This window comes from Pleurodeles waltl, chromosome 1_1 (assembly GCF_031143425.1).
Source record: "Pleurodeles waltl isolate 20211129_DDA chromosome 1_1, aPleWal1.hap1.20221129, whole genome shotgun sequence".
Classification (NCBI taxonomy): domain Eukaryota; kingdom Metazoa; phylum Chordata; class Amphibia; order Caudata; family Salamandridae; genus Pleurodeles; species Pleurodeles waltl.
Window position 1 is genome coordinate 228,731,610 of NC_090436.1, and position 24,498 is coordinate 228,756,107.

At 46.3% G+C, this 24,498-nt stretch overlaps 1 protein-coding gene across 3 annotated transcripts in view; it reads left to right on the forward strand.

Moving 5' to 3' along the window:
• The window catches only part of OSMR (oncostatin M receptor), a 345,202-nt gene that overhangs the window by 193,122 nt on the left and 127,582 nt on the right, over nucleotides 1–24,498 (forward strand). For all 3 annotated transcript variants that reach the window (XM_069221332.1, XM_069221326.1, XM_069221330.1), the window contains exons 8-9: nucleotides 2,339–2,493; nucleotides 22,008–22,176. In XM_069221332.1, the coding sequence (XP_069077433.1) occupies nucleotides 2,339–2,493; nucleotides 22,008–22,176 (324 nt within the window). The remainder of the gene's footprint in view (nucleotides 1–2,338; nucleotides 2,494–22,007; nucleotides 22,177–24,498) is intronic.

Here is a 24,498-nt window from a genome sequence, read left to right on the forward strand (position 1 = left end):
TACCAAGTGGGGATGCAAGAGGAAGCATGAGTAAGGGGAGTGGGTAGTGCTTAGTTTGTGCTAGTGGTTGTAGGTGTTGGGCACCCGCACCCATTTATGGGGACAGGGATTTCCTTGCCATGCCATCATCAGACTTTGAGCCAAAACAAGAGAAAGAGAGGGAAGGAGAAAGAGAAGATAGATAAACAGTGATAAAGAGAGAAAGCAGATCAGGGAAAATACTTGCAAGAGTGAGAAAAAGAGAGGCAAAATGTGGGGCGGTGGAAGAAAGAGGCATGAGGTGGAATGCAACCCCAGCTTTCGCTAGTGGGTGCCTGTACTGTTTTTTTTTATCAATTAAGCACGGAAACTGGTCAGGGATCCTCCTCCCAAAATACATTTGGCTTCTCCATTGCCTCTTTCTATGTTCACTTAATTCCTTCCTTCTAATGTTCCCATAATATTCAATCAAGATTGTACTGTTTGTAATAACAGCCTAGCTCAATATTTAAATCATTTAGTTTGTAGTTTTATAATGAATGCATTGTATTGCATATGACTGCATTTTACTGCATTTGACTTTTGCTTCTCACATTCCTTTTACTTTGGCTTGCACTACCACAGAGACAAGGTGCTACAGATAACTCTTGGGAAATATTCTGCCCAAGTCAAGCACATCCTATCTCTTTTCGAAGGTGTAGTCTTAAAATATGAGGTGTCAGAAGACATGCCACTGTAGGGGCCTATTCACAAAGGCATTTTGCACAATGCAAATCTGTAGTACTCAATTAGATACTCTTATATGCCTTTGCGAATTGGCTCCAAAACATCTAAAATGGGAATATCCATATACAATTAGTAGAAATATAAAGGCATGTGCCCTCTTTGCACTTTACTATTAAGGAGGTGGACGTTTGGGGTCAATTCACAAAGGCATCTAAGAGTACACAAAAAGCACTCCTGTGCTCACAAATGGTTATTCCAAATCAACCGTGACATCTGAAAGGGCCTTCTTATTAATTTAATTTATAGACAAATACAAAGATTTTGAAATGCACTTGTGACAGTTTTTGAAACACCTAACCTAAATGTAACTGAATTCACCACAAGTGAAAAGGGGGAAAATGCCCCAATTAATTAGACATTCAAAGTGTCAGTATGGGATGGGTGACATGGATTGGAAAACTGCCTTATTGGACGAAAGAAAAACAGAAAAATTAAAACTTTTTAAATGTATAAACCTACTTAACACATGTACTTCAAACGAATGGGCTTATATATACAGCATGCAGGTCCTTTATATTCCTTGTTGGTATCTCTTGTGATCACTTTACTTACTTACATGTCCCCGTCCCTTTCCTTTCCCCTTGGTTCACCCCTAGCATGTTAGTGGCTGGAAAGCTCTATGTTTGTCAGTTGGTATGATCAATGGTTGTGAGTCAGTGTGCTTTCTTGGACGATATAGCCTGTTCACAGAGTAAAATTCATTATCCACCATTGTGCTGTAGTACTAGTAGTCTTTGTTACTTTTCACTCCCCAAATTTTTGTTTGCCTATTTATGCACTGTTTATGTACCCCACGGTAAGTTTCTGTAGGAATGTTTTTGAATTTTGCAGCAGACTTTACTTTATAAAAGCATTTAATTTGTTTACGTCTTTAAGACTTAGAAAACTCCATATTTCAGTACTCAGAATCAATATTCTTTTTCCATTTATTCCACAATGTTTTCCAAGTGGAATTTAAGATCTGCTTGTCAAAATGCTTGTTTACACAAAAAAGAAATTCTTCACTGCATAATTCAATTGAGCAAGAGATGGTCTCACCCAAATTTTCAATAAAACAGCAACAATTATTTACGTAAGCATGCTGCAAACAGTTTTTTTTTTAAATTTGCTATCTGCAGTGGTTCCCAACCTTTTGACTTCTGTGGACCCCCACTTTATCATTACTAGAACCCAGGGACCCTCACTGAATCATTATTGGAATCTGGGGACCCCCCACTGAGTCATTACTGAAAGGTGGGGACCTAACCTGTTATTATTATTTAATTTTCTAAGCAGTCGCGGACTCCCTGAGGAGGCTTCGCGGACCCCCAGGGGTCCCCGGACCACAGATTTGGAACCACTGGCTATCTGTTTAAAAGTCATCTTGGTCTTGAATTTGCAAGCATGTGGATTTTGTCTCAAGAAATAAAGGACATGGGCGCATCAGAAATATTAGTAAAAAGACAGGGGACATCAGGAGAAGGTATAATCAACATCCATGCCCAATAAATGAAATGTTATGTATGTATATGAAGATGAAATTAATAGTATAAACATAAGACAAATTCTGTCACATTTCTTATGATCTTTTCAGTTCATCCGATCCCTCCTACAAATGTGACACCAATATTAGATTCTACGAATGTCACATGGATCCAGTTGTACTGGTCTATGCCAGTGGACTACAAAACCCTTAAGCTACTGTGCCAGGTGGAAGCTCGAAATAGTCGCACTAATGAAACAAAGTCGGTAAGGAGCATATACTTTGTTATCCATATGATGCTCAATAAAATGTTTCACCAAAAGAATTGTGTGGCTACTTTTACTGCAACCTCTCTATCTTCCTTTTGAGGTCATACCATCCACCCAATTGTCTTCTTGATTTCTTCCAAATTTGTTAACTATCTCTCTGTCTTCTTCTGTTTGTGTACTTGGGGCACCACTGGGATCCTGTTTAGAAGGGATCCTCTTTTACATTTCATATTCCCAATGATCATCTAGAGTCATTTCCTGAGCTTACACGAACTTCCATGAACAGACTCCTATATTCTTGGGGCTTTACATGTTCTTGATATGCTTATCCATAGAGCTGTATACTGTAGATGTCCTTCCATGTGAGATGATATAGAGATTTGAGAGCTTCTTCTGACACAAAGGCCTCTAGGGAATTACATCCTTCTAGAAAGGAGAGCAGTGCGACTTCGGCGTATGGACATGCACACTGACTAGATTCTCCTCTAGCATGATGTTAGGTGTGGCCTGTTGTAAATGCACATGATTTCCAAATTTTTGGAAGAAATGTCTGATTTCCTACATGGCCTTGTCCAGACCACAGATCTCTTTGTCATACGTCATTCAACCACCTATTATGGGCTCAGTTGCCATGTTCAATTAAGCTGCTGGTTTGTGGTCTGTTGTTCCTAGCTGAGGTTATACCCTTTGAGTTTCTAATGGTGAACTGTAATCAGCATTATCTTGGTTTTAACCACATGTGCATTCCTGCTCTTCTTCCATGAGGTTTATTGGTTTACCTATCTGTCTGAGTCTTTCTGCCACATGTGAGCAGAATTTATTGAAGAGGTTGGCTCTTAGTTTTATATCAGCAGAACATAATAAAATGAGTGCTGTTACGGTTTCGATTTCAACAGAATTAACTCAAAGCAAGAAGCACCTACACTGGGTCTTGTAATGTTTGACCTTCATGGGACCTGGAGACAAACGTTGGCCTTGGTGTAATATCTGTTTTTGTTTTTATTTTTGTCATGAGGACTGAAGTCTGACACAATGCAAAGTGTAAATGCTTATCCTTCATGACGCTATTTATTGGATTAAACTTCAGCGATTTGATGGGCAATGAGTGTAGGCATGTGGTACATCAACAATGTAAAAGCAAGTACTGTCGTGGCAAGATGTCCTGTTTGATGGGCAGGGGGGATGACCGAGCTGTGGACCGTATCTCATTTCAATGTTCTTGGATCTCCATAGCTGCCTAGTTTCCCCAAGTCCATGCATGGTGTGCTGCTCCGGTCCAGGTTTTTTCCTTTGAATTCTGGGACTTACAGCTCTGTTTTATAATGGAAAAAACAAGACTAAAAGTTCAAAAATTCAAAGAAAAAACCTGGACTGGAATGCACCTGGGAAACTTGACAGGGATGCGGCTCTTGGCCCTGGTCTTCATGACGGCAAAAGTTATGGACTAGGTGGTATGAGGGATGCGCCTCGTCCAGGGCACCAGATTGGCACCAGATTGGTGGTTGCACAGAGCAATTCCCCAAATGGAAGTTCAAGGACAGATCGAGCACTACAGCAGATTATTTGCCTGAATTTATTTTCCTTCTGTGTTACTAGTTTTGTTTTGGTGTTTGGATTCTTCAGCAATGTTCATGATGTGATATATTTATTTCATAAATAATTATCCTGTGTTTATATGTACATAGGTTGATATATCAATATTTGTACCATAAAAACACACTCTGTACGAGATATGTTCATGCAACAAATATGACCAAGAACTTCTATACAATTTTATTGGTCAGTAAATTCTTCAGGAGTGTAGATTTGCATTAGACTGGTCCACAGTTTAAATAACTCTGAAAACTCCTTGGTGCCCTCAAAGTTGTGGTGTAATAAGATAAGTGCACAATCATGTCAATATAGATCCTAGTCACACACTAAGGAGTCTGGAAGGGAACACTCAACTGCCTACACGCCCCAAAATATTATCATGCTACACACAAAGTATGCAGATTTTGCAACTAAATCCTAATGTTATGCTACAAGTCTAATATTATATTGGAAAAGAACACCTCACCCATTGTTCATTGTGCTGTGCTTCATCATTGGTGTTCTTTCCACATCTAGGTAGGTGAATACTGCCTAGACAGACTCAACCGTGATTGGGAGTGCAGAGGTATTTCCAACTGGATATATTCAGGGATCCAGATAACTTAAAACTACATATTCATATGAACAAAGTTGTTTTTTTATTAGGCAGGTACCACTGGTCGGATTAAAAATGGAATTGCTGGGATGCCTGCAGTAGATAATGCATGTTGGTAGCCAGGAGTATATATTTTGATTGGGCAGAAGTTGTGGGTTTCCACAAAATAGTGTTTTCCCTCCATGCAGCTGTAATTATCATTATATTTTGTTTGTACATCCAGCTGCCTGAGCCAGCAGCACAATGGCTGCCTGGAGAAGGATCACTAACATGTAGCAAACATTGGCAAAGCCAATAGGTCTCGCTTTTGCAAGAGTTAGAGCTGTTGGCGTTGTAAATTACAATATCTTTGACCCGTGTTATGGAGTGGAGTGGATGGGACACGGGTGACTTAGAAATGATACAGTGATATAGGGTGCACAGATCATATGACCTGAAGCGCATTTTCAAATGTGTAAGGTGATCACATCTCTCATTGAAAAGACGTGTGTGGCCTCTATATGACAGACGTGACCTGCCACACTCCTTACGTCGATATATTGAGTTGGGTAATAGTAGTGCATGTTATTCACACTGCCACCAAACAGCAGTACAGCAGTACTACCAACATTATATGTTGACTGTGCTCACACAGTCTGTGCAAAGCTGTTCAAACACAAATTGTTGTTACAGCTCTCTCTCTCTCCTCTGGACATAGAACCTGGAATTTCACATTACCTTTTTTTTTCTTACGAGGTGACTTATTGAAATTTGCGAGTTTCGTGACTCTGATTTCTGCCAATCACGCTGTTACAGACCTGTGGCTTTGTAGCACTACAAATAAAATCCATTACTTCACCCAACTCAGCATTGCACAGTTTGTTGATGTTGATAGCATGAAAGTCAAAATCGCTGGGTGTAGAAACGCCGACGTGCATGTTTCACAGAGATGTCTGCAACAGGCATATTACTAATCTGTCTTAAATTGAGGACCCTATCACTGTTCACTGCGGATTGCACAGGGGCTGGGCCACATCACAGCCTTGCCATGCTAAGATCAGGCACAAGTTACTAATGTGCAAAGAGAGGCCCTCACTAATTAAACTAATTATTTCTGAGCCAAGATTATTAGAGCACCCCCCCCCTTTTGTGCATCAAGTAAACATGGTAGACTACTGACTTGTCCATTTTTGGGCTTGTGAACGCACACATAGGGAAATGACAAAGCTAATGTTCTACTGCCAGATGGTGCTGCCAACTATAATCTGTGTTGTGGTTAGAGGCATCAGATGGCTTATTGAATTCCCTCTATTCGGGCCTTCAGAATGGCATTCTGTAGAAAGGCATGTTATTCAAAGAAAGCTCACGGTGATGCTTGCCATTTCCCTGTGATGTGTACGCAACAAACACAAGCGGGCTGGTAACATTAAAAAATAAAACCCTACCCTGTCCCTGACCTGCAGCAAGTCGCTGCACGCCACTTAAAGAAAAAACATGTTCCAGCTTTTGCCCAGTGCCTTGCTGAAATGTGAGGCCCAGTGGAGTGGAGTCGAGTCACAGAAGCAGTCGGCGGTGGCCAGGTTGGCGGCATACTTGGGGGTGCAAGGCGATTGCGATAAGGTGCATAATTTCCACACTCCTCCCCCCCTGCAGGCACTGTGGAACGGTAAGCAGCTGAGGAGCACCTCCTCACTGGAAAAGCCAGTGTCGAAGCAGAGCTGGCCAGACATGGCGAGTGAACCCAGTAGGTGAGTTTGGTGGTGGGTGGCTAGGGCTGCTGTGCTAAGATATTTTCCTCTCGGTCCTCCAGCTGTAGCCAGCACAGTCTTCTCCAGCAGCCAGGACAAAGAAAATGATGGATCAGGCCTCGTTTCCCGCAAGCACAAGACGCCCCACCTCCTCCTGTCAGCCAGTTAAACAAAGCCCAGAGGAAGATGGAAAAGCATGGCCTGGAACCAAGAGAAAGATACACACCTCTGCTCTGCCCTACGATCATGAGAGAGCTCGCCTGCCCTCACCGAGTAGTAGCTCCGGTCAGAGCACAACAGCTGGTCTTTTCCAGCTTGGGAGGAGGAGGGAGGGATGAATGCTTCTATCACATGCAAGCAGCCACAGGCCTGAAGCACTCACACTGTAACACAAGCAGATATAAAATAATGAAATAGTCCCCCCACAAAAAGATAAACACAGCAAAGCGTAATAATATCATACTCGGTACCTGCTCCTGGGAGACATGAAAGAGAAAAAAGAGAGACAAAGAGGCAGGACTACCGACTAGCAATCAAGGATTTTTAAAGGCAGTAAAACAAATGAAAAGCAGGGGTATAACTTTAAGCCCATAAGAGGCGTATACTGAAGTGTACAAGAGGCCGTAAGCTCGAACTAGAAATTAGCAAGCTTACAATGTAATGGGGCGCAGTCTTTCAGAAGACAGACACATGTCACTGTAATGCGGTTAAAATGTTTTAGATAAGGACGTAATTTATGTGTTTATTTTTCTCTGGCAGCAGCACAGATGGGAGGAAGGCAGTCCTGAGAAATATATTTCAGTTTTAAAGTTCCATTATTAACTTTAGACTTTAATGTGTAGTTGTGTTTTTGAAAGCAGTATGCGATGCCTGGTAGTATTCTAATCAACATGCATTTTTGTATACTTTAGTTTTTATCAATTCCTACACTGCCTCTGCTGAAAAACCCAACACCTGCTCCAATCCCTCGCCCCTTTTTCAGGTTTCCACGGATTGTTTAATTTTTTTAATTTTCTGCAAGACGATTAGGGCTAGGCATCACACCAGGACCTCCCATGATAGTTTTTACACCCCACCATATCTTTTTTAACCAGTTCCATGCAATGGTTGGCAGTGGCTCCCAAGTCCAGGAGTTTGCTCATCTGTGCTGCAATGGGTCTGGTGCTGGAAGCCTCTTTCTGTAAATGTAAGTGCAGTGGCACAGTCAACGTGTGCACTTCTGTCATACAGAAGCCTTCTGCATACAGCACTTTATATGAGGCACTGTATTTGGGAAATTGTAAGAAAATACTGTCTGCTATGTTGGCATGCTGCAGTGTGCACTGTTGTGTACTAAAGTTTGAATGTTATTTGTATGTTTGTCTTTTAGGTGGCATCTGTATTTGTCTATTTGAGTCATCATCTGCATCCTTTTTACTCAGTGAATTTCACGGATAATTTACATTTCTTTTGAGGCCACCAAAGATGGGAAAACACTTGGAAAAAAAATATACGCTGCAGCCCTCTGGGAAGTATACCATTCCCAACTATTCCTGATCACACTTAAAAATCATTCTTAATCTTTCCAATGGACCTAGAACATACAGACTCTTCAGTTTCTGGCCACTCCATCCACTAGAGCGAAAGCTCGTTTAACTTTGTTGAAAAATGATTTGGAAGTATATGAAAATTATATTTGTCACATAACTGCCTGAAATGGTGTAGTTATGGTCAGTTAGCTATGGGTTAATATGCATGCTGCTGAAATCTTTGTGTGACTGACACTCAGTTCTGTATTCCACAGTCCTGCCTAAATGTTGTAAAAAAACATAAACGCCACAAAACAGGGGCGCTGCATACTTGTAACTTCTGTTGTAAAAGGTGGCTCTAGTTAAAAATGAATTAGCAAACACCACTCAATTATATTGAAAGTGCCATACCTACCTATATTTTACTGTTCATTGCTACTTTTCAGTCATGTTTAAATAGCTGATGTGCAAATTCATAACCACATAGTTCCAAAAGGTTGTTAACTGTGCACCATACAAGCAGCATTTTCAGTCCTGTTTTCCTCTTTATGGGGCCGATTATAGCATAACTCTTCCTTGGTTAACTCTACTTGTTCTGTTTGTAACTTCATTCTGTTAAATTGGACAGCCCGCTTATTTTGGGACAGGCCCAAAACAGCAACTTGAAACGAGTCCGGGAATGGAACGGTAATAATTTATCAGTTTACTTTTTGACTTTACCCTGAAATTAAACAGGAAAAGACACAACTACCTGAAAGGGAACAGAGACCTGTCTACTTTCCTAGTGCAGTGTAAGTCCTGTCTGTGCAAGTTGAGTGGGGTCTGAGTGCGGCGATGTTGGTGAACAGTGAGTAGTTTGTGAGTTTCAGGGTAAGCAGTGTGTTCCAGGTGTGGTGGGTGAGTGCAAAGTGAGTAGGGAGTGAATGCTGAGTGAGAACGGAGTGAAATCTGGGTGAGATTTGTATGAGTTATGTGTGAGTTAAACATGAGATTATGGCCCTCATTACAACATTGGAGGTAAAAGCCGCTTACCGCCATGCAGAAGACCGCCAACACACTGCTGAGGCAGCAGAATTCCGCCACGGTCATTATGACCCACTGCTCAGAATCCGCCAAAATTCAGACACCCACAGAAGTCCGCCACACCAAAGGTCAGTGATAAACTGGCGAAAACAAAACCTCCACCGTCACGCCAACAGAAATACGCCCACACTATCACGACACAAGAATCCACACGGCGGTCTTTCAACCGCGGTATTCCATTGGCAGTACACACCGCCGCACTCAAAATACACACACATTTACAAAACCCTACCACATTGGACAATTCGAAATAGACACACCTGAAACACATACACACACCACTCCCACATACCCATTACAAGATAAAACACACACCGCCATCACCCACAAACACCTACGACAAAATTATCGAGAGAAGGCCAGAGAGAAACACTACAAACAACTACCAAGTATCCACAGGTACACAATACCATCACCCACATAACTTCCACGCACCTCACACAACACACCACTACATATCACCCCACTTATCACTACACACACCACCCCACACTTCACCCACACCACCCCATGGCACAGCAAAGACACCCCAGGTTCTCTGAGGAGGAGCTCAGGGTCATGGTGGAGGAAATCATCCGGGTAGATCCACAGCTATTCGCATCACAGGTGCAGCACACCTCCATAGCTAGGAAGATGGAGTTATTGGCGAAGAATAGTGGACAGGGTCAACGCAGTGGGACAGCACCCAAGAAATAGGGATGACATCAGGAAGAGGTGGAACGACCTAGGGGGGAAGGTGCATTCCATGGTCTCAAGACACCACCTTGTGGTTCAGCCGACTGGCGGCGGACCCCCGCCTCCTCCCCCAGAACTAACATCATGGGAGGAGCAGGTCTTGGCGATTCTGCATCCTGAGGGTCTCGCAGGAGTAGATGGAGGAATTGACTCTGGTAAGTCAAATCTTAACTATTACATCCCCCACCCTACTTGCATGCTATCACATGCATCCACCCTCACCCCCATCACTCCAACTTCTCACAAATGTCCCAACATCACAAACCACACATCCTAACATCAAGCCCTGCATGGAACAACAAAGCATGGACACCCATCACCAAAGCATGGCCACTGCACATACCCATACACACCCCTAAACCACCATAACACAGGACCCACACAGGAATGCAAGCACTGGGGTACACGGTCACCCACCCATTGCACACCATGGCACACACAGATGTAATAAACATCCTTTTATACCCCTGCAGGACCCCTACCCAACGTCACCGGACAGGAGGGTCCACACATGTCCACACCACCAACAGAAGAGGCCCACAGTGATGACAGCAGCTCTGTCCAACTGGATCTAGATGACCAGCCCGGCCCATCGGGGACCTCTGGACAGTCGGTTCCCCTGACACAGTCACAGGCCACCACAGAGCCTCCCCCCTCTGGAAACACCAGCACACCACCCACCCAGTGGGCCCATACCTCTGTCCCCAGGACACATAAATCAGCAGTGTGTCCACCACTACAGGGAACCCAGGCTAACCCACCACCCCAACAACAACAGGGACCTGGGGGCAGTGGACACACGGTCCAGGGGACGGAGGCCCAGGAACACAGGGGAACTGGGAGGGCTGCTGTGCGACAGGGGGAGGATAGGCCAAGGAAACCCACTCTCCACGAGGCCCTCTCCAACATCATGGGAGCATACCACCATTCCCAGGAAACAATGGCAACGTTACTGGCCAAGTTTCAGGAGACCCAGCGCCTGCAGGAGGAACAGTATTTGGGCTTCAGGGAGGAACTCAGATCCATCAATTCCAACCTGGGCACCATCGTAGGGGTGCTGAAGGAAGTCCTCAACACCAGGAGGGACACTGTGGCACAACAAGGGGCCCCTGACACTAGCCTGGACGATGAACTGCCCACCACCTCCGCCGGCGCTAGTGGACAGGAGGCACCGCCACAGGACCACCAGACCAGCACCCCACCCCCTGCAGAGGGTGAACCACCCCGCAAACGGTCCCTGAGATCCAGGACAAAGACAGAGAACGATGCCAAGACCCCGGCCAAGAAATGAGACCACTCTGAATGTCTTCCTTCTGTCCCACTTTGTCACCCTGTCCATCCTCAAACTGCCCCAGCTCCACTTCCTATGCCCATTGCACCTGTGAGACTAATAGACTGGAGTCTGCCATGGACATTCCTCCACCATCACCCCTCACCATTTTACAACCCCCTCCAATATTGAGCACTTAAATAAACACCCTTGAAGCACAAAACAATCTGGAGTCAGTCTGTGATTTCTAAATCGTGTATTAGCAATTACAGTGTCAAAATGCTCTTTCAAAATGTAATGTCAACACACCTATGTCACCCAGCTCTAGTCCATGAGGAAACAAAGCAGATGTCACACAGTGAGACCCACATCTGTGAAATCGTAAGGGAAAGTGACAACTCAGTGACCATACACTGGGTGAAAACGACAGACAGTTGAGAGGTAGTAGTGTTAAAGTACATGTAGTAAGCAGGTTTGTATTCTTATATGTGTCTCACTGGAAATATTGCAGGATCACCGAGTTCCTGTTGTCGATGTCCTCTTCTTCTGCTTCCTCGTCTTCACTGTCCACAGGCTCCACAGCTGCAACAATACCCTCATCTGGACTATCCTCCTACAGAAAAGGCACCTGTCGTCACAAAGCTAAGTTTTGAAGCATACAGCAGGCCACGATGATCTGGCACACCTTCTTTGGTGAGTAGAATAGGGATCCACCTTTCATATGGAGGCACCTGAATCTGGCCTTCAGGAGGCCGAAGGTCTGCTCTATAATCCGCCGAGATTGCCCATGGGCTTCATTGTAGCGTTCCTCTGCCCTTGTCCTGGGATTCCTCACTGGGGTCAGTAGCCATGACAGGTTGGGGTAACCAGAGTCACCTGCAAATGGCGAGGGACAAGTGTTAGACACACACTAACCTGTAGGGATATCCCCAGACAACCATTCCCACTGACTTGCTTCCAGGTGCTCACCTAATAGCCACACACTGTGCCTCTGGAGTTGCCCCATCACATAAGGGATGCTGCTATTCCGCAGGATGTAAGCGTCATGCACTGAGCCAGGAAATTTGACATTAACATGGGAGATGTACTGGTCTGCCAAACACACCATCTGCACATTCATGGAATGAGAACTCTTCCAGTTTCTGTACACCTGTTCACTCCTGCGGGGGGGATTGTCCCATCAATGGCACCTATGATGTTGGGGATATGTCCCAGGGCATAGAAGTCACCTTTCACTGTAGGCAAATCCTCCACCTGAGGGAAAACGATGTAGCTCTGCATGTGTTTCAGCAGGGCAGACAACACTCTGGACAACACGTTGGAAAACATAGGCTGGGACATCCCTGATGCTATGGCCACTGTAGTTTGAAATGACCAACTTGCAAGGAAATGGAGTACTGACAGCACCTGCACTTGAAGGGGGTTCCTGTGGGATTGCGGATAGCTGACATCAGGTCTGGCTCCAGCTGGGCACACAGTTCCAGGATTGTGGCACGATCAAGCCTGTAGGTGATGATCACATGTCTTTCCTCCATTGTCGACAGGTCCACCAGCGGTCTCTACACCGGAGGATGCCGCCATCTCCTCACATGTCCCAGCGGATGGTGCCTATGAAGGACAACAGCGAGCAAAGAGTCAACCAACTCAGAGGTACGTACACACAGCTTACACAGAACACGAATCATAATCCGAAATTTGGCCTGTATGAGTGTTGAGGCAAGGCCTAGGTATTTGTGATGCAGTTAATAATTAAGCCATGTGGGCCCCTGAAATGGCGGCTGCCTGACCTGTAAAGTGGGACAATGGGATGTGAGGTAACTGCGCCGGCGTTGTACACCGTCGCAGTAGGCGGTCAAAGACCGCGGCGCAATTCTGCATTGGTTAACATTGGACCCTATGGGTCCCAGGAGCCAATGACGATGTACGCCGGTGGTGACGGTACGCACCGCCGGGGACGTGACTGCCATTTTCTATCTGTTCAATCACTCGATACCTGATCTTCGACAGGAGAGGACCTACACTGCAAGTGCTGCTGTGACCTCGGTCTGGAAGATACAATGGCTCGTGCGTCTGGGGAAAGGGCCCCTGCCTTCACATCGGAGGAGTTGGAGAAACTCGTGGATGGGGTCCTCCCCCAGTACACGCTACTCTACGGTCCGCCAGACAAACAGGTAAGTACACTGGGAGCATGCTGTATGGGCTATGCCTGTGTGGAGTGGGGTGGATGAAAGATGGGGGGGAGATTGAGGCGTGCATTAAACGATGGTTAGTGGAGGTGTCTGGGTGGGGGAGGTGGGCTGTGGCTTTCCCTAGGCCAGGGCGAGTGTGCTAGTTAGGTCCCCTTGTTCTGGCAGACCCTGTGACACCCCACCCCACCTGTGTACAGTGCCAAGTACACCTAGTCAGGCTCCTGTGTCATCCATGTGTGCAGATGTCGACCATAGCCTTGTAGGCCATGTCCCAGGGATTGAACAGTGGACCCCAAGTGCGAGGCGTAGTGCAGGGGGCATCTGTGTTTGTCGTGTCCGCCAATGGTAGCGGTAATGCATGCACTCAACATGTCTTTCTTCTGTCGCCCCCCCCCTTTTTGTGGTATCCCTGTTCTTGTGTGCATTAGCATCATCTGGCGGAGGAGCAGTGGCACCGGAGCAGGAGGGAGCTGCATCCCACATGGCCCTGTAGAGCGAGACAATGGACTCGGAGTTCACCAGTGGGACGGAGGGCGACGGGAGCTCCACAGCGGGGACAGGAGCTGACACCAGTGATACGGACTCGTCCTCTGATGGGAGCTCCCTTGTGGTGGTGGCAACATCTGTGCCCCCCGCATCTATAGGTACAGCCGCCACCCCCCCTACCAGCCCGCCCTCCCAGCAGCCCCTCAGCCTTTGCCCCGTGCTCGCTCACCCAGGAGGGTGGGCATCACCTTCGCCCCAGGCACCTCAGCCCCTGCCCCAGTCACCCCTGCTACCCTCAGTGAGGAGGCCATTTTCCTCCTCAGGTCCCTCACTGTTGGGCAGTCTACCATTTTGAATGCCATCCAGGGTGTAGAATGGCAGTTGCAACAAACAAATGCATTCCTGGAGGGCATTCATTCTGGTCAGGCGGCCTTTCAGCGAGCTTTTCAGACTCTGGCCTCAGCACTGATGGCAGCCATTGTCCCTGTCTCTAGCCTCCCTCCTCCAACTTCCTCCACCCAGACCCAATCCCCTCTACCTCAGCCTATCCCAAGCACACCTTCAGACCAGCATGAACACACGTTGACACACAAGGGAAGCTCAGGCAATCATAAGCACCACACATCCCACAGGCACTCACGCAAGCATCACACACATGCAGACACACCAACATCCACTGCCTCCACTGTGTCCCCCTCCTCCTCGTCTCCCTCGTCCATCCCAGTCTCGTCTACACTCACACCTGCATGCACTACATCTACAGCCACTACTTCCATCACCAGCACACACACCACCACACCCCGCTCACGTGCAGTCACCACCCCCACTGCCATTCACACTGTCCTCTCCCAGTGTGTCTGTGACACCACCTCCCAAGATACACAAACGCAGGCACACACCCACCCAACAGCCATCCACCTCACGACAGCCTCCAGCGCATGCTCCTTCACCCAAAGTCACCAAACGAACACCTCCTACAACCACAACCTCTTCCTCCACTCCCAAACCCCCTACAGCTACCCGTCTAGTGTTCCCAAGAAACTTTTCCTGTCCAACCTTGACCTCTTTCCCTCACCTCCCCCACCCCGTCAGTCTCCTAGGGCCCGACTCTCCAGGTCCCAACCTAGCACGTCAGCCACAACATCTCCGGGACCAGTGGTGCCTGTAGTCACCGGAATCTGGAGTGCTCCGGCCACCAGGGCAGCCAGTGTGGCACGGAGCCACAGCACGGACAGTCCCCCACCTGTCAAGCATCAAAAGTTGGCCAGTGCCCGGCGGGAGAGGGGGAAGACTCCAGCCACCAAAGCCGCTCCCAGGGGTACAGATGGGAGTGTGGAGTCAGCTGCAACACCTTCCAAGGTGGGGAAGGGCCACAAGAAAGTCAGGAAGTCTAGGAAGAGCACCACGGCGGAGAAGACCGCCATCATCACCGCTGCCCAGGAGGCCACTGCCAGCACCTGCCCTGCTGCCCAGGAGGCCACCGCCAGCACCAGCCCTGCTGCCCAGGAGGCCACCGCCAGCACCAGCCCTGCTGCCCAGTAGGCCACCACCAGCACCAGGCCTGCTTCCCAGGAGGCCACCGTCAGCACCAGCCCTGCTGCCCAGGAGGCCACCGCTAGCACCAGCCCAGCTGCCCAGGAGGCCACCGCCAGCACCAGCCCAGCTGCCCAGGACAGGACCGCCAGCACCAGCCCCGCTGGGCCAGACAGGACCGCCAGCACCAGCCCTGCTGGGCCATGAAGGACCGCCAGCACCAGCCCCGCTGGGCCAGACAGGACTGCCAGCACCAGCCCCGCTGGGCCAGACAGGACCGCCAGCACCAGCCCCGCTGGGCCATGAAGGGCCGCCAGCACCAGCCCCGCTGGCCCAGACAGGACCGTCAGCAGCTGAGTCACTGCCAAGGACCCCGCCGCCACAAGCACCGCTGAACAGGACACCGCCGCCACAAAAACCACGGAACAGGACACCGTCGCCACAAGCACGACTGCCAAGGACACCGTCGCAACAAGCACTGCTGAACAAGACACCGCTGCCACAAACACCGCTGAACAGGACACCGCCGCCACAAGCACCGCTGAACAGGGCACCGCCGCAACAAGCACCGCTGCCAAGGACACCGCCGCAACAAGCACTGCTGGCCCATGAGCGCCAAGGGTACTGACACTACTGAGTCCGTCACGAGCAGGATGAAGCACTCTGGGCACAAGGCCCCCTCCAGAGCCAGTGGAGAAAGGCATCCACTACCTCAGTCCTTGGCAGAATGAAGCACTCTGGGCACAAGGCCCCCTCCAGAACCAGTGGAGAAAGACATCCACCTGAGAGACTGTGGCTTTGCACTCCCCAGGATAAAGCAGTGGGCAACCCACCCACTGTAGAGACATGAGAGACTGTGGCTTTGCACTCCCCAGGATTGAACAGTGGGCAACCCACCCACTATCAAGACTTGAGAGACTGGGGCTTTGCACTCCCCAGGATTGAACAGTGGGCAACCCACCCACTGTAGAGACTTGAGAGACTGTGGCTTTGCACTCCACATGATTGAACAGTGGGCAATCCACCCACTGTAGAGACTTGAGAGACTGTGGCTTTGCACTCCCCAGGATTGAACAGTGGGCAACCCACCCACTGTAGAGACTTGAGTGACTGTGGCTTTGCACTCCCCAGGATTGGACAGTGGGCATGTGGCCCCCTCGTGGATTTGGCATCAAGCACTCAACCGGCTGAGGTGCGCCCCCCTTTCCCTTCCCCCTGAGGTGCCTGTTTTATTGCTATCTGATGCCCCTGCAGTGATCTCTCCGTCATGTTCGGGGATTGAGTGTGGGCCTCGCCCATGCTGTGTGGGCCTAGTGTTCCACGGACTTCAATGGAGCACTACCTGGACTACTATTCTTGGTGTATATATTTGTTTATAGTGTATATATATTTTTGTGTCCTGGATTTTCATATATTACAATGGTTACACTCATTTGCTTTTGTCTTTGCATTGTTCCGGGGGGTTTGTGGGGTGTAACTGTAATATCTCATGCTGTATTAGTGTGTGAGTTGTAGTGGGTGAGGGTGCGGGTGGGGGTGTTGCGTGTGTGTGTGACCCTGTTATTTCTCCCCCCCCTCCCCTGTGTCCTAGGTGCAGTACTCACCATTGTCTTCGCCGCCGGCGTTCGTGCTCCTGGTAGAGGAGCAAGAAGATGAGGGCTGGCAGGATCTGGAACTCGGGTTCAATGGCGTCCGGATTCCTCGTGGGGTATGTAGAGGTGAGCGTTTTCCCTTTGGAGTCCTGTTTCCGCCGTGTTTTTGTCTGCGGTGAATCCGCCCTGGAAAAGGTGGCGGATTGGTAGGTTGTGATACTGTGGGCGGTACATTGTCCTCCGCCTGTCTGTTGGCGGTGACCGCCAAGCTGTTTGTTTGTACTGCCGTGGCGGTCGGAGTGTTAAAGTGGCTGTCTTTGTTGGCGGTTTCCGCCACAGTCGTAATTGCAACTTTTTTACCGCCGGCCTGTTGGCGGTCTTACTGCCGCTTTAACACTGACCGCCAGGGTTGTAATGACCACCTATGTGATCAGTGCTGGAGAGCAGGGTGAGTGCACAGCACATTGTACAGTGAGCAGTGTGTGGATGTGCACAGTGAGCAGTGTGAATGTGCAGGGTGAGTGGTGTGCATGTGCAGGTTGAGAGGAATGTGAGTGCAGGTGGAATGGGCAACATTATTGGTATGTGAGTGAAGGGTGAGGGACATGAGACCATTGTGGGTGCAGGGTGACAGCTGTGTGCATGTAGGGTAACCTCTGTGTCAGTGTTGAGTGAGAGGTGTGTGAGCGGTTTCTGAGTGTAGGATGAGTGCTGTCAGTGTACAGAGTTATCTGTGTCTGAGTGCAGGGTGAGCGGTGTAAGTGCGGGATACATTTGCCAAGTAAGCAGTGCATGAATGTGCATGGTGAGTACAGAAGGATTGGTATTTGAGTGTGTAGGGTGAGTGTTGTGTCAGGGTTGGTTGAGCAGTAAGCATGAGTGGTATGTTTGTCAGTAGTGATGTGAGTTCAAGCTGAGAAGTATGTGAGCAGTGTGACTGCGGGGTGACAGTTGTGAGTGCAGGGCGAATGGGGTGTGAGTGCAGGGTTAATAGCATGCGATTCCAGGGTGGGAGGCTTGTGAATACACAGGGTAAGCAGTAGATGAGTAGAAGATAAGCAGTGTGTAATGTGAGAGGTGAAGGAGTGAGCAGGGTGAGTGAATGGTGAACACCAGCGTGAGCTCTGTTTTAGTTGTATGTGAGTGCATAGTGAGAGCTGGGTGAGCGATGTCTGACTCGAGGATGAGCAGTGGGTGAGTGCTGGGCATGTGGTGTAACTAAAGGGTAAATGCAACACGTGTGGTAGTTGAGAGGTGTATGCGTGCAGGATACATAGTTTGTGAGTGCACGGTGAGTTGTGTGTATGTATTAGTGCAGGATGAGAGGCGTGCCCATGTAAATTCAGAAGAGTGTCATGGTTTTGTGAGTGCTGGGTGCAGTGTATTAAAGTCATACCTATTTGCATTGCCAATGCTTGTTGCTAGTAGAACTCAATGAGTGAGGGGGGCTCTGACTTTTAAAGGTGAAAGACAGCATATAATGAAAGAAATTCAACATGCACCTGAAACCCAGACAGAACGAAGCCAACTTTGGTGACCTCATGAGGGTTTAATCAATTCTGCTGGCTAATTCCCCCAAGTGCATAAACTGAAGGATAGTGGCATTGATGCAAAAATATTTAGAGAGCTGAAACTTTTTTTGTCCGAAAGATCGATTCCAATTTGACTCACCAGCGACCCAGATATTTACATTTGGAAAGCTAAAGGTTCCTATTAATTATATCTTTGTCCAGGCTTTGCATTTCCTGATAATTTAGGACTGGCCTAAACAGTTTGGCCTTGGTAACTAGTAACCACATTCAAGACTATGTAGTAACAATAAAAGACCTGGTAACTGCTCAAAAGGTAATGGAAACACTCCTTTTACAAACTCCTCTGTTTCAAGCCTGCAACCAAAAAGAAGCCTCCCTGGCTCGATGCTCATTGCCAGGAGCTGAAAAAGAAGCTGAGGAAAACGAAATATGCCAACATCCCATATATTGTCAATAGTTCATAGTATGAAATTTACAAGAAATACAAAGTAAGGATAAAGCAGAACAAATGGATATTTTACGAAAGTAATTGTGAACAAATGATGGCAGTAATCTCTACTAATGATATGCAGAAATTTTGGAAATTGGTGCATGAATGTAGGGATTTATAGTAGGGACATAAGAATAGGACGTATGGTGTAGAATGGACCATTTGTCTGCAATATATGTGTAGGAAGAGAATCATGTAATTGAAGAGGTTCTTCCTGTTGAGATAAGGTTAATCAGATCTACAGGACTGGACGATCTGTCAGAACTTATAATAAAGACCAATTTAAATTGGTGGGCACGTTTCTTCCTAGAATGCTAAAGCAATTTACATCTGCTCAGACTTACCCTGAGAAAAGTAAAGGTGCCATCATAAAACCTACCCATACAAAGGGTGACCCAGCAGATACCAAAAACTATTGGTCAATTAGTTTAATGGCCATAGGTGCAAAGGTTTACGCAAAGCATTTACCTCAGGCTCTAAGGCTCTAACCCAATGGAGTGAAGAGATTTATCTGATCTTGCTTTAATAGGGCAGCTTTAAAGCTGGACGTTCCACTATCAATCATTATTTTTTTTATAAATCTGTTATTGACTTTCAGGACACATATCCACAGATATACAACAGTAAACAAGAACAACTGTACTGCCTTATGCCCACAACCGGCAGTACCTAAATGTCTCTTGATCATTATCTTTGTCTTTGGGCTATAGCACAAACATTCATGGGGAATTGAGGTTCTCTATATACCTGTTTTGTGCATTTCTGGGCCGCCTTCGAGTTGATGGAACAGGAAATTCTGTGGGCCAAATTGGAAAGCATGAAAATCCCAGTTACTCTTTTGGGGATATTAAAAGAGCTCCTTAACAAAAACACAGCCCAGGTGGAATTTAATGCCAATGGTAAGCTCTCTCGGAAGATAAGTATTAACACGGGCTGCACTAAAGGTAAGGCCTACTCCCTTGTATTAAGCAGACTTTCCCAAAAACTTTTCTATGTACCCAATACTATCCTCCTAAAATGGTGGGTTCCCACATAGTTTGTCTGCTTTACCCAGATGACCTTGTTATTATGGATCAAACCCCTTTGGGTTTACAAAGGAAATAAGCTGAATTTGACAAGTATTGTCTAAAAAAAAAAGTTAACCATCAATTTTGACACAACTAAAATTAGGACTTTTGATAAGAAGGCACAAAACGATTTACGGTCTATTAGGTAGTCTTGAATTGAGAAAAACACAGAATACATGTATTTAGGTAAGGTTTTTTAATAAATAGTTGACATGGTCTTTCCATATCGAGTCACTAAAGGTAAAAGAGCTATCGACCACTGGTGGCTTAAGAAGATTTAAACAGGATTATTGTACACCCTTGTTATACCCAGTCCGAGTAGCTGACAAAGCTTTGATCCAGCTACAAGTTCTATATGGAGCAGAAGTGCTGGGATTATGTAACATCTTAGATTGGGTCCGAGTAGCTGACAAAGCTTTGATCCAGCTACAAGTTCTATATGGAGCAGAAGTGCTGGGATTATGTAACATCTTAGATTGGGATAAGGTAGAAGGTTGTTGCCTAAAATATATGTTATCCTTTTCTGAATGTACAAGTGCGGCTATTGGGATGGAGGTTGGACTCCAATCCTGGTCAATTACTACACTGATACGAACACTAAGGTTCTGGTATAAATTGGTAACATCGGAATAAACCAAAATAGCTATGCTATATAGGGACAAGATTATGATAAATGACTTCAACTGGGCTAATAGATAAGGATCTAGCTACAGGCAGGTGTACTAAGGATTAATATTTATAAAGTGGCATTTCCTTCAACTTCCTTTAAGAAAGAACTATCTGAACTGGCCGGGACAGACTCAATGGAAAGGGATCTTCGATACTTGAGGGCCAAACCCTCTGTTGCCAAATTCTGCAAAGTTTGGGAGGCTAACACTTCTTTTGTTTAATCTCCAATACCTCCTGAACTCCTAATGTGTTGCACTATTTTCTAATGTCGAATAGGATTGCACCCTCTCCATGCACACCCTTCAGGGGTGCGCTCTTTTAAGAATGAATAAGAGTTGCATGGATGTTGGTTCGAAGATGCATTGCACGGAAGTACATATACTTTTAGATTGTCAATGCTTTTTAATTCCACAGTGAAAATATTTAAAACCTGTGTATTTTGAAATATAATATTAGGTCTAGATTGTTAGCACTGCAATATTTATTTTGAATGTAATTTATGGATGTACTGTTTGCTCTGGCTAGATTTGTAATGTAATTAATTTATTTTGTATTATGATTAGATTTTGTAATTGCCTATTGTATGTGTTTGTTTATGGGTTTTTTGATTTGTATTAAGATTTAAAAGTCAATGGGGGACACTGGGAGTTTGGCAGGCAGACAAGGCCGCCCACCAAACTCCTGCGGTCAGATTGCCGCCAGTGTGTCCAGCAGGCTCCATTTCAAGGTCCCTTTCAATGTTTCCGCCTGCTGGCCTAGTGGGGAACAGCCCACAACATTGACGCCAGCTCATAACTGAGCCGGCGGCAATGTTGCGATGCGTAGGGTGCAACAGCACCCATCGCGCTCTTCAAAGTTCCATGGGGGCCCCTTCACTGCCCATGGCAAGTGCATGGACAGTAGAGGGGCTCCGCCAGCTTTTACATGGTGGTGCAACAGCCATGTGAAAGCTGGCAGAAAGGGGGATCTTAATCCCCAGGGCGGTGCTGCATGCAGCGCTGCCCTAGTGGATTAGGACCACCAGCACCGCCAGTCCCTCCAGTGGAGTGAAACTGGCAGTGCTGGCAGTCAAAACCACCACGGTCATAATGTGGTGGTCTGACCGCCCCCAAAGTGGTCGGCCCACTGGTTTGACGGCGTTCAGACCGCCACCTCGGCCCTGGCGGTCTGAAGACTGCCAGGGTCATAATTAGGCCCAGTGTCTCAAATAAACAACCTATTGAACTGGATATATACCTGACGTTTCAAGCTGAATGACCAAAAAGTGCCAGACTGACCAAAAGCCCAGTCCAACACTGAATTTGGTCTAATGAATCAAATTAAAATATCCAGATTCTAGCCTCTTTAGTATTTCTTCATTTTTAACTAATGGACATTGATTTACACAACTACAGCACATTTGTAAGTGTGGACATTAAAGCTGTATATTATTTAACCTGTAGCACAATACAACAATAATGGGAAAGACATCATCTGAACTGTATCTGACTGACTTAGATGGACTACAGCCATACACACACTACACGCTGAGGATACGCTGTGGAGCAGCTGAACATTTTTGGAAATGGAGTGAATGGAGTAGACGTGTAACGTTCACAACCGGAGAAGCTGGTAGGTTAAGATTATTTAAAAAATTGGTGAGCCATAAAAGTCCTCTGTTCGTTTTTCAGACACTGTTGTTTTCTAGTGGGCATGTGTATGCTCATGCAAAGCATTCCTTTCACAGTGTGCTATGCTTTCTTCTTTATTCCTTAGGTTAATATATTAAAGCAGTAGCATCCACCATGGAAGGCAGTATCATGGCTTTATATTTGTAGGGGTTGGTTATGCATGGTACCCACATTCTACTTGATTACATTCAGGTTAATTTGGACAACCACATTTTATTGTAAACAATAGTATTTCAGAACAGTTGGACATGGCCGTGTTTAGATATACTATGAAATTAATGGCTGCATCTAAAATTCTAAATAGAGTGACGTTTTGAAAACGTTTCTACTTTATATACAATTGTAGGTCTTTTTGTCATACAAAGAGAGGGGATTTGTGTGAGCCCTCCAGCCATTAATTGCTTTGGGTCAGGCCGCTTAAGCAATAGAATAGAATACATTTCTAAAGCACGCAGCTATCCCAGGACTTTTGGAAAGGAATGTCACATTGTCAAGCATGTGGAAAATAATTAGAACTTCTGTGGCACTGGATGAAAAAGAAACGTTTTTAAACCTTTTCTAAAAGCCATTTCAGAATAACAATTTTTCAGGGTAAAAGACAATGCATTCCAAAGTCTGGCTATCAGATAGGCAAAGGAACCACCTCCTCTTCTAGACTTATATATCCAAAGAGTTTGGAACAGTTTGAGGTTGTTAGAACCACTTGAACTGTGCCTAATATAAAGATGCCCCATTTGATTGAAAATTCTAAAGGCAAAGATGAGGGCCTTGAACTGGATTCTATTGTTGCTCGGGGGGCAATGAAGCTGTCGAAAATGGTTTGATATTGAAACCCAAGGAGGAATTTTAAGGATCAAGTGGGCCACCACATTTTGAATGGTTTGAAGATGCTGGATCAGAAAACTTGGAAAGCCATAGTAGAAACTTTTAGAACAGTCTAACACAGCAACTTTGTTATTCACATTTACATTCAGTGAACAGGAATATTGCACAGGATTACATTTGGCAGACATGACTGTCAAATGAGACTATGGCATGCTTGATTTTGTAGTGCTCTGGTTACACCGCAAACAGTCCGAAGAGCATTGGCACTGGTTCTAGCTGTGGACAACTCAGTCCATGTCATCATGGACACTGTTTCCAGTTTCTGACTTTGATATCACAACTTAATGCATTCTGAGTAATTTCGGCTTGGTTTGCTTCAGTTACTCTAAATAGACTGACACACCTGTTAGAAGCTATTCGTAGACAAAAAGCCTACGACTGAAACCCTTGTCCATGGTGACACAAACTGACATAGTCCCCATTGCTCGAACGTCATCATTGGGTTTCAGTCTCTCGCTGTCTTCCAACATCCTCAGCTTTCATGTGACCCTGGGTTTGGCATACTCACTCCTGGAAACTCCAAAACACGGGTGGGCTGTAAGTAAGAACCAGTGAGAGTCGCTTGGGGTATTGCAAGCGTTACTGGTGCAGGAGCAGCCTGTTATGACTAGCCCTGTCTTTAATGTGTTAAACATGCATACACACAATGGAAAAATTCTGTTTGCATGCATCCTCACATCAAAGTCAGAGCTATTGGCTTTGCTATTCTCCACAACCCCCCCCCCCCTAAAAGTTTGCCAAAATTCTGAATATTCTGTAGCGGCAGGACCCACCTATTACTGAAAGGTAAGAAAGTACGTCGTGGAATTTAGGTCTCAGGAATCAGCTTCACTTAATGAATGATCATTAACTATCAATGTCCTGCTTTTTAAATATTGCTTTTTGGAAATTTGAATGATAGGGGGCATTATAAAGGGGAATTATCACAATATGTGGGCACAATGAAAGCATAAATGATATATAATGGAAGAAAGGTGTCTTGTGTGTCCTAAATCGTAAAAATGCCACTGGACCAGCCGAACTAATGGACAGATAGGGCCTGATTACGACTTCGGCGCAGAGGGTTAATCCGTCCCAAATGTGACAGATATCCCGCCTGCCGAATTACGAATCCATTATATCCTATGGAACTCGTCATAGGGCGGGCGGGATATCCATCACATTTGGGAAAGATTAACCCTCTCCGCCGAAGTCGTAATCAGGCTAATAATCTTGCTGATGCAACTGCTGTTCCGCACCTAACAAATAAATTACAGATTGTGCTAATGTTTAGAAAGTGGCAGTATTTCTGTCATTTGTTATGCCAGAACAACCTTTGAAAATGCAGTAACTACAATCATTTAAGGGCAGGGCGCTAGCACAAGTGCCACAAAAAAAC